Genomic DNA, 9,282 nt, shown 5'->3' with positions numbered 1-9,282 from the left:
CTTAAACCCAAATTTAACATCAAGCTGAGTTTGACTTCAACACAAATTGAACCTCCGCCTGAGGTTAACTTGAACCTCAGTTCAACTTCAGTTTCAAACAGATTTAACTCTGTTCTGAGTAAACTTAAACCTCAGTTTAAGTCAAACACAAACTCAACTTAAAGGCCAAGTTGAAGTTTTAACCTGAATTAAACTTCAGTTGAACTGAAATCGAGCCCAAAACCCGAGTTTAACTCTGACTCACGTTTCTCCTGAGCTTAACTCCTGGTTGACTGCAACTTAAACCCGAGTTAAACTTTCACTGAGGCAACAACGATTTACAGGAAACACGTTTGGAAGGAGCTTATTAAACACACACACACACACACACACACACACACACACACACACACACACTCACTCACTGATATGCACATACACTAATACACGCTAGCGTACAGTTATACACACACAGACACACACACATTGAAACATACACTCAACAACTTGCACTGACACACACACACACACACACACACATACACACACACACTCGTCAGCCAGCTGTTGGAGGCTGTCCCAGCGGTGGGTAAGGTCTGACCTTCACATTCCTCCCTCTGCCTGCTGTCCAGGGGCTCGGTGGGGTCAAAGGTCGTGGCGGCGGCTCGGGAGGTCAGAGGTGAAGCGGCGGCGGCGGCGGCGTCGGACCCCGACTCCAGACTGCAGATCCAGACTGACGGCGGAGCGGCGCCGCAGCTCGAGGCGCGGCCAAAGACAGGAAGTCCAGCCCACCTTCATCCTCCTCCTCCTCCATCCACCCACAGAGCAACACACCTCCTGCTGGACACACACACACCCTGCAACACACACACACACACACACACACACACACACTCTGGTATGATCTGTTCTCCACTGGAGGAGAGAAAGGATGAAAGGAGAACACAGGAAACATCACAGGATTCCACACCCTTTGATCTCAAATCAAACTGTTCGAACCTCAAAGGGATTTCATTCATCCCTTCTTCCTTTCATTCATCCCTTCATTTGTTCATCCGCCGCCGACCCATCCACACACACGTGTGTGTGAATGGGATTGACTTTTCCAAGACGTTCCTCACATTTATCTCTTCATCCTTTCATTCATTCATCCTTTCAAACCTTCATCCTTTCATTTACTCATCCTTTCATTTATTCATCCTTTCACCCTGTCGGCTGCTGCTTGGTGGAAAGGCATCATCTAAAGACGGAAATGACGTCACGAAGGAGGGTCACGGTCTCCTGAAGTGACGGCCGTGCGCGTGTGCGTGCTCGTGAGGGGCGGTTGCATCAAGCGTCAAAATGCCGAACATACCGGAAACAGGTGAGCCTTTCAAAATAAAAGCAGAGGTCCTCGGAGGTTCCGCCCGGAACCGGCGTCACCCGACGGGCTTCGTGCTTTTACTTTGAAAATATCCACCGGAAGTGCGCTCGTCGCCTTATTGTCGGAGGCGAGCTTGACGCGGCGCAGACCTGAGCGGACCTGCGGCGGAACCGGAACAAAGAGCGGCAACCGAGACGCGCAGGTACGGCCGCGGGACGTGCACGCGTGCGTGTGAGTGCCGCTCGGTACCGGGGCCCAGGCTTTGAACCGTGACACCGCCTCCGGTTCCGCCGGCCCTTCCCGTCGCACCGGCGAGCATCCCCGCCGTCCCCCGGTGCGGGGCGGGGCCGGGCCGGCACGGTACGGTCCGACCCGGCCGACCCACCTCCGCATCCCGACCGGACCGATGCGGTCACGGGCACCGGAAACGTGAGAAATGCGTGGAAAGGGCCGGTGCGCCGCGGCGCGGGTTATTTCGGTCCGCCTCCTTGTAAGAGCCGGACCGGCTCGCAGCAGGGGCGGGTCACTTGTCCCAGCACCGGAAGTAAGGCCGGGGGGTGCACTGTCCATTTCCGGTGGGCGGCTTGTGTCCCCGGCTTGTCTCTGCATTTTTTCTCGTTCGAACGAGAAGAACTGTGTGTGTATTCATAACATTTATGGGTGTGTATTCATTTTTGCGTGTATTAATATCTTGGTGTGTGTGTGTATTAATATCTTGGTGTGTGTGTATTAATATATTAGTGTGTGTGTTCCAGCCGCACACACTATAAATAAAGTCTGGTTTAAAGATGACCTTGTTTGGAACCTGATGGGTGGAGAACCCGTGGCGGGACAGGCGGGCAGATGTTCTCAGACGTTCCTCTGGGTTTCAGACATGGACCCGAGCAGCAGCCAGTTTGACTCGTTCCTGTTCTGGAGGAACCCCATCCCGGCCCTGGACCTGACGGAGCTGGAGGACCTGGGCCTGGGCGGCGCCCCGCCCGTCGGGGAGCCGGGTCGCCGCGACAATGACGACGAGGTGACGCGCCCCGAAGTTCCCGCCCGGCACCAAGTCTGAAAACTGACCATCTTCCCCCCTCCATGTTCTCCTGCAGACGGAGCTGGCCCAGTTCTCCTCCTTCAACTACTGGAGGAACCCCATCGCCAGCGTGGACGCCCTACTGGCAGACCTCAACCTGCTGCTGTGAGCCCCGCCCCCTGGGTATAAGCCCCGCCCCCTGAGCACAAGCCCGCCTCCTAGACGCAAGCCCCGCCCCGTCCCGCTGCGACCCCAAGGGTCAACGCAGCATTTCTGTGGTTTATCAGTTGTTGTGCCTTTTTCTCTGCAGAGCTTGTCTTTATTTATTGATTATTTATTAAGTTATTGATTATTTATGGATTGATTTGCTGCTGCTGAACATTGAGTTGTCCTTTCTCCATGTTGCTCAGACTGAAGCCGCAGGAAGGAAGCTGTCTGAGCCTGACACAATAAAAGCCTGTGCTGATGATTGATTGACAAATTATTGATCCGTCATTGATCCGGGCTTCTGTCATCCCACCGGAACCCGAGTAACGGCACCTGGCTCCGATGACTGACCTGGACCAGGAGGCCAGGACCCGATCCTGGTCCGGTTCCCGGCCCAGGTCTCCATTTGTGTCAAGTACTAAAGGAGGTAGTAACCCTCCAGCTGGAGGTCCAGGCCTCAGGAGATGTTCTCCCTCAGGGACCCTGGAGAACCCGACAGAACACGGGGAACATCACGTTGATCCCCAGGGGCTTTTAATGAGTAACATGTTGAGAACTCCGTGGTTCAGAAGCGGTGTCCGTCAGGTCCGGGACTGGCGGTCGGTTACTTGGACGGGTTCCGGTGGCTAGCGGCTAATGCTAAGAGGTAAACAGAACGGTGAAGTTGGACGAATTCGGATCAGCACTTCCTTCCGGCTTTTCAAAATAAAAGCGTTTGTTTTTCCAAACGGCTCCCCGCAAGCGGGCGCGTTCACGGACCTGCCAGTAAGAACAGCGCCGATTGGCCGCTGCGACTCCGATGACGTCACGACCCGCGGCCCGCTCCTGCCGGGACGAGGTCTTCTATGATGGCCGCCGGTCCCCGGTGTGATCCTTCGCTCTGATGTGGCGACAGCAGGAGGAAAACTCCAAACCCGGAATCGAACCAGACACCCGCAAAGTCTGCCCCTGAAGACCCGTCGGCCTCCTCCGGGACAAACGCTCTTATTTTGGAGACCCCGACCACAACATCCGGGTTGACCTGGGCCGCTCCCCGCTAACTTGCAGCGGCGCGGCTGGCCGGCGGAGCGGGACAAGCTGCGGCGGCGACCGGAGAACCGATGAGCGCCTGGCGGACCCCTTCCTCCTCCTCCACCTCCTCTTCTTCCTCGTCCTCCACACCCACGCCGGCGCGACACACGCACAGAGAACCAACGAACGCGCGCAGCGTCTCGCCGCGCTTAGCTTAGCGGGCTAGCTTGCTAACACTAGCTAACAGCAGCTAACAGGCTAACGTTAGCTCACAGCGGCGGTCCAACTGGCTCCCACAAACCTGGACGCGGTGAGTATTTCCCCTATCGGTCCCGGTTCCGGTACCGGTCCCGCCAGTGCCGCCGTTTCCACGCCGGACCGGGCGGACCGGACGCTCTCTGTGCGCGCGCCCGCTGAGCGCCCGTTAACCGGATGTGGAAGTAGTTTTTTTTCTTCGTGTAAAATCGGACTTTTCTCTCCGACTTCCCCCGGAAAACCATCAACTTAATATCCGACGGTTTCCTGTCCGCCGCCGGCGGCGGGGCGGCCGGTGCCGAGCGGCGCGGGCGGGCCCAGCCGCCGCGGAGCGCTGCTCCGGGGCTACGTGGCACATGGCGGGCACTTTTCTGGCCATGAAGGCGCGTAAAATGGCCCCTCGGCCGCGGGGAGACGAGCCTCGTCCTCCCCCGCTCTGTGCCAATAGCCAACACCGGGGACCGTGTCGGTTCCATTATCGGACACGGCGGCGAGCTAACTCTGCTAGCTTCGGCTACTCCCGCGACACCGCTACCGATGTTTGGCGTGAAAGCAATTTAAAAAATAACATTTCATGGAGACCCGGGTTGGAAACGCTCACACGGGTTATTTTTTGTTTTCATCCGTTCGCTGCCGATTATCGGCACATATGCGAAGTTAGCAATTCGAAGCCGGCCGTACACCAGAGTCCATTGTCGGACAGCGGCCGTTCGCCCTTCAAAACAAGTAAGTGAAGAGCAGCGGGAGGAAGATCTAGACGGCCCGGGCATCTCACGGCAGTCCGGTCGAACCGGACACCACGGCTACCGGCCGAAACACCGGCAAAATTTTCACCGGGCCAACAATTCAGCCGGGACGGGTGGGCTTGTCCGGTAATGGATTCCGCGCCTTTAGCCCGCGAACATAAACTGGTTTCACGCGTGTAAATAATAGGATTAGATGTCTCCATTTATTACATTAATAGATGATCATTATCAGTTCTGAAAAAAGACACGCTGGTATTAGTCCCGACGCTGCCGTCATTCATCATAGTTATAGCAGGCGTTGGATGTTTACGGTCCGCTCGGAATCCGTCATCTCTGTCGACAGGCGATCGGCTCTTCCGGTTTTGGCCGGATGTCAGCCTGGATAGGCCGCGCTCGTCCTCATCTGAGCTGTGTTTGTGTGTGTGTGTGTGTGTGTCCAGATGTCGCTGGTCGACCTCGGCAAGCGGCTGCTGGAGGCAGCCCGGAAAGGTCAAGACGACGAGGTCCGGAACCTGATGGCCAATGGCGCCCCCTTCACCACCGACTGGGTGGGTCCCTCGTCTTTGCCGCCGCGTCGGCAAGCGTCCTCATCACTACTAACCCTCCTCTTCCCCCCCAGCTGGGTACGTCCCCCCTCCACCTGGCGGCGCAGCACGGCCATTACTCCACGGCGGATGTGCTGCTGCGCGCTGGCGTCAGCAGGGACGCCCGCACCAAGGTGGACCGCACGCCGCTGCACATGGCGGCCGCCGAGGGCCACACCATCATCGTGGAGCTGCTGGTCCGGGTGAGAACCGTGACCTTTGACCCCAGCTCTGTAGGGACCGCATGTTGACCCCGCGGCTGTGTGGTTCTAGAATGGCGCCGACATCAACGCCAAGGACATGCTGAAGATGACGGCGCTGCACTGGGCGGCGCAGCACGGACACCACGGCGTGGTGGAGACGCTCATCAAGCACGGCGCCGACGTGCACGCCCTCAGCAAGTTTGACAAGACGCCCTTCGACATCGCCGTGGACATCCAGAACACCGAGCTGATGCTGCTGCTGCAGGTGGGCCACCTTTGACCCCGGGCCGCCACTGCCTCCCATTTCCTCTTCGGACCCCGCCTTCAGTGTGTGTGTGTGTGTGTGTGTTTGTGCATGCAGGAGGGTATGCAGAACCAGGTGAACATGAACCAGGTGAGTGTGAACGTGGAATCAAGCTCTGCCTCCAACCAGCCACAGTTCATCATCCAGGGGATCCCCGCCATCCAGGGGGGCGTGGTCAACCTGGCCGAGCTGCTCAACAAGGCCAACGCAGGTACACAACACACACACACACACACACACACACACACACACACACACACACACACACACACACACACACACGCACGCACACACGCGCAGCGGGGTTGTCACGGTAATGCTCACACTCCAGCAGACTCAGAAGAGGCGATGGCCGCCAGCGCTCTGGACTCCAACATCCAGCATGCCGCCGTGGTCAACGAGGGGGGCCAGAGGGTCATCACCATAGTAACGGACCAGCATGGCAACCTGCAGACCACGGGGGGGATGACACAGCCCTTCTTCGTCACCATGCAGCACGGACAGCAGAGTGAGCGCACACGCACACGCACACACAAACAAACAGTTCCTGCCCCTGTGCGTGTCCTGAGGCTCTGTGTGTGTGTGTGTGTGTTTGTGCAGTGCTGGCGGTGCCCGCCAACACGGTGACGGAGGAGGTGGTGACGGAGGAGCAGCAGCCTCCATCCCGGAAGAGGAAGCTGGAGGTGACAAACAACCACAGCGACTCTGGAGAGACAGTGAGCGCGTGTACACACACACACACACTTTTATTTCTGCAAGACCGTCTGATTTGATGTTTCCTTCCCAAAGTACATGAGGTCCAAACCAAACAAGGTGGTCAGGAGACAGTCCTCAAGGCATCTGGACCCTCTGTGGTCCTCCTGTAGAAGTTGTCTTGTTTACCTGCCAGTGTTGTGTAGTCATTTGCAGGTCCTCCTGTGAATAATGACCAGATGTTCTCCTGTAGATGTTCTCCTGAGATAGAGACAACAACCAGTCATATGTTTGATCAGACTTGAAGCGCAGAAGGTTCCCCGCTCGTATCTCCTGCGCTCGTCCTCCCGCTGGATGGAGGTCATCACTGGAAGCACCGTTCCGTAGCCAGTTTGCGATTGATCTGTTGTTCAGCCTCCGCAGGTCTGGGTTTTTTCGCGGTAGGTCGTCCCCTTGGAGGTCCTCACCGCTGTGATGTGTTGCAGGAGCTCCTGCAGCGGCAGCTCCAGGAGGCCAACCGGAAGGCGCAGGAGTACCGGCAGCAGCTCCTGAGGAAAGAGCAGGAGGCCGAGGAGTATCGCATCAAGCTGGAGGCCATGGCCCAGAGCCAGGCCGGCACCGCCGCCGCCGCCATGGCGGCCGTCAGCCCCGAGGAGGTGGTGGGCGGCGAGGAGGACGAGGAGGAGGCGGTGGCGGCGGCCACGGGAGGCGGCGTGGTGGAGGAGGAGAGCGAGATGGTGGTGCTCCAGGAGGGGGGCATCATCATGGAGGGGGAGGAGGGTCAGGTGACGCTGGTGGAGGCGGGGGGCGGGGCCACGGACGTCAGCTCCTAACGCGGCAGGGGGGGGCGGCGGACGGGGGCACCGCCATTTTGGATCCCCGGACACTTGGGTCGCTGCGAGGAGCGAAACGGCTCCCCGCGAGACGGGCGGCGGCGGCGGCTCTCCTGAGGCTTTTACTCCTCCCGTTCTCCGGACGGGACCAGGAGACGTCCCGCTTGTCTTCTTACGCTCCGGAGTTTTGGCGCATCAAAGGGAATCCTTGTCCGATCCTCTCCCGCCAGGAAGCCGTGTCTGCAGGACGAGGACTTCAACCACAACCGCCATGATTAAAATGTTCCCATTATCACCGGAGACATCATCTTTGTCCGAACGCGGTCCCATCACCGCTCCCTCTGGACCCCTGCGGCCACGCCGGGGGATCGGACCACGCCGCTCCGTGGACGCCGCTCGGGAATGCTGTGGTTCCAGAAGGCTCCACGGCGGAACGCCGTCATTTGAGATGTTAGGCATTCTGGAACACTATCATTCCTGAAGGACACCATTTTAAAACGTCATCTTGCAGTGCCGTTGATCGGAAGCCCCTTCCTACCAGAACGGCGTGGAGGTTCGAGCACAAACTCCATCTCCAAGATCAGATCGTTCCCGGCGCTGTGCTCTGGTTGGATGACGGAGCTGGAGACCCTCTGGCCTCATCCAATGGAGGCCTTTGTTTACGCTCCGGCTCGTCGCTAGCGGCCAGTTGCCGTGCAATGAAAAAAACACCAGCGTTACCGTCCCACTGTCCAGGATCAGGGCGTCACGGAAATAAGAATGGTGCTGAAATGCTAGTATTAGCAGTAGCATTAGCAAACCCCACGCTGATGAGCATTGACGGTGAGAACTGGAAACTCCCAGACCTGTGGGGAACGTTCTCCCGTCTCGGAGTTCCGCCGACCGGGGCGGGACAGTAAGGAACCAAAAGACCGACCAATGAGGACAGACTTGGCTGACGAAGGAAAGAACCTACACCCCGTGTGAAGACCGAGCTCTTTACACGACCGACATGTGATCATCTTTAAGATAAGACGAGAAGATCACGGTTGAAGACGCCCTGCTGCCCCCAGAACATCCTGCTAAGGAAGCTGGCCTCTACTAGCTTTCCTCCACCGGCTACCGTTGACACCTCGTGTCGCAAAGTTAGCGCTAGCTGTCTGTTGTGTGAAAGAACATGCTAACCAGGTTAGCATTTAGAAACATCCCAGCATGCCTGTGGTTGGTCACAGGAAAAGGCTGCCCGATGTTCTCGTCTCGCTGGTGTGAAGTGACCTCAGCGTCTGGCCTTGTTCTCAGGGGGTTCTGAGCCTGGAACTCAGATGGCCACGAGACCCTGCGGATCTGTTAGCATGGCTCCAGATGTTCACGGAGGTCCGGACGGGAACCCAAAGCTTCAGCCCGTTTGGTTCCCCGAAGTGTGATCGGAACATCTTCGTCCCAAACCGGCAGCTCCTTTAACCGCGGAGGGTCAGGTGCCCCCCTTCCGGCGAGACCTCCGCTTCCCCGGCCATATGGTTCTCCAGGTGTGGCCATCCTGGTTCCAGGAGGAGCTTTGGAAGCCGCAGACCTGGCGGAGGAGCGGCCTGACCAGACTTCCATCACAGCCCTTTAACCGATGCCCGGCCCTCCGGCTCCTCCCCGATCGGTTCGCTGACCTGTCCCCCCCTCCTGGTCCTTTGCGTGACAGTTATTTTTATAAACTCAGTGAAACCAACCATTTTCTATGTACATATAAAGTTGTATTTTTTTAACTGTTCGGCCGTGATGAAGATGACGATGAAGGTGGCCTCCTGCTTTGGTATCTGAATTATAAACTCCTGTTTTTCTATCAACCTCTGCCTCTTTTTTCATGAACCTGCTTGCTCCTGACAGGAGGACATCCAGATGATAGTGAAGCGAGAGCTCTTCAGGGCAGAGAAGTGATCCAGATCTGCAGGATGTGTCCCAGGTGTCTCCATGAAACACGTTGCGTCAACCCCGAATCAGGTGGCTCCTGTTTGATTGACAGGCGAGCGGCCCAATCGGGATTCGACCCGACGACAAGCTCCCGCGTTTTTCCACATTCCTCTGATTTCCGGGTGGGCGAGGCGGATTCACACCCGGA

At 57.5% G+C, this 9,282-nt stretch overlaps 3 protein-coding genes and 1 long non-coding RNA gene across 6 annotated transcripts in view; 2 read left to right on the top strand and 2 right to left on the bottom strand.

The window, feature by feature from the left end:
• The window catches only part of cdc42se1 (CDC42 small effector 1), a 6,769-nt gene extending 5,577 nt beyond the window's left edge, over nt 1–1,192 (bottom strand). The window contains exon 1 of the mRNA XM_086171563.1: nt 581–1,192. The gene's annotated coding sequence lies outside the window, so the exon portion shown is untranslated. The remainder of the gene's footprint in view (nt 1–580) is intronic.
• Nucleotides 1,193–2,183: 991 nt separating this feature from the next.
• On the top strand, nt 2,184–2,829 carry mllt11 (MLLT11 transcription factor 7 cofactor). The gene is made up of 2 exons (XM_086171565.1): nt 2,184–2,360; nt 2,437–2,829. Exons 1-2 carry the CDS (start codon nt 2,217–2,219, stop codon nt 2,527–2,529), a joined length of 237 nt encoding a protein of 78 aa, XP_086027691.1. The 5' UTR covers nt 2,184–2,216; the 3' UTR covers nt 2,530–2,829.
• Nucleotides 2,830–3,084: 255 nt separating this feature from the next.
• Nucleotides 3,085–3,622, bottom strand: LOC147219545 (uncharacterized). Its single transcript, XR_015108036.1, has 2 exons — nt 3,327–3,622; nt 3,085–3,206 (listed from the first exon to the last, which is right to left on the bottom strand). It is a non-coding gene; the product is annotated as an uncharacterized LOC147219545 (long non-coding RNA).
• gabpb2a (GA binding protein transcription factor subunit beta 2a) lies at nt 3,398–9,010 on the top strand. Of its 3 annotated transcripts, none has more exons than XM_086171544.1 (8): nt 3,398–3,888; nt 5,020–5,127; nt 5,199–5,366; nt 5,437–5,631; nt 5,728–5,881; nt 6,005–6,178; nt 6,271–6,386; nt 6,849–9,010. In XM_086171544.1, exons 2-8 carry the CDS (start codon nt 5,020–5,022, stop codon nt 7,194–7,196), a joined length of 1,263 nt encoding a protein of 420 aa, XP_086027670.1. In that variant the 5' UTR covers nt 3,398–3,888; the 3' UTR covers nt 7,197–9,010. The 3 variants fall into 3 exon arrangements, with proteins under 3 accessions (XP_086027670.1, XP_086027668.1, XP_086027669.1); XM_086171542.1 differs by having other exon boundaries at nt 6,002–6,178; XM_086171543.1 differs by lacking the exon at nt 3,398–3,888 and adding an exon at nt 4,089–4,559 and having other exon boundaries at nt 6,002–6,178.
• Nucleotides 9,011–9,282: the final 272 nt, after the last annotated feature.

Source organism: Fistularia commersonii, chromosome 24 (genome assembly GCF_037954325.1).
Source record: "Fistularia commersonii isolate RoL2024-O1a breed Wild chromosome 24, RoL_Fcom_v1.0, whole genome shotgun sequence".
Classification (NCBI taxonomy): domain Eukaryota; kingdom Metazoa; phylum Chordata; class Actinopteri; order Syngnathiformes; family Fistulariidae; genus Fistularia; species Fistularia commersonii.
This window is presented reverse-complemented; position numbering and strand designations above follow the sequence as displayed.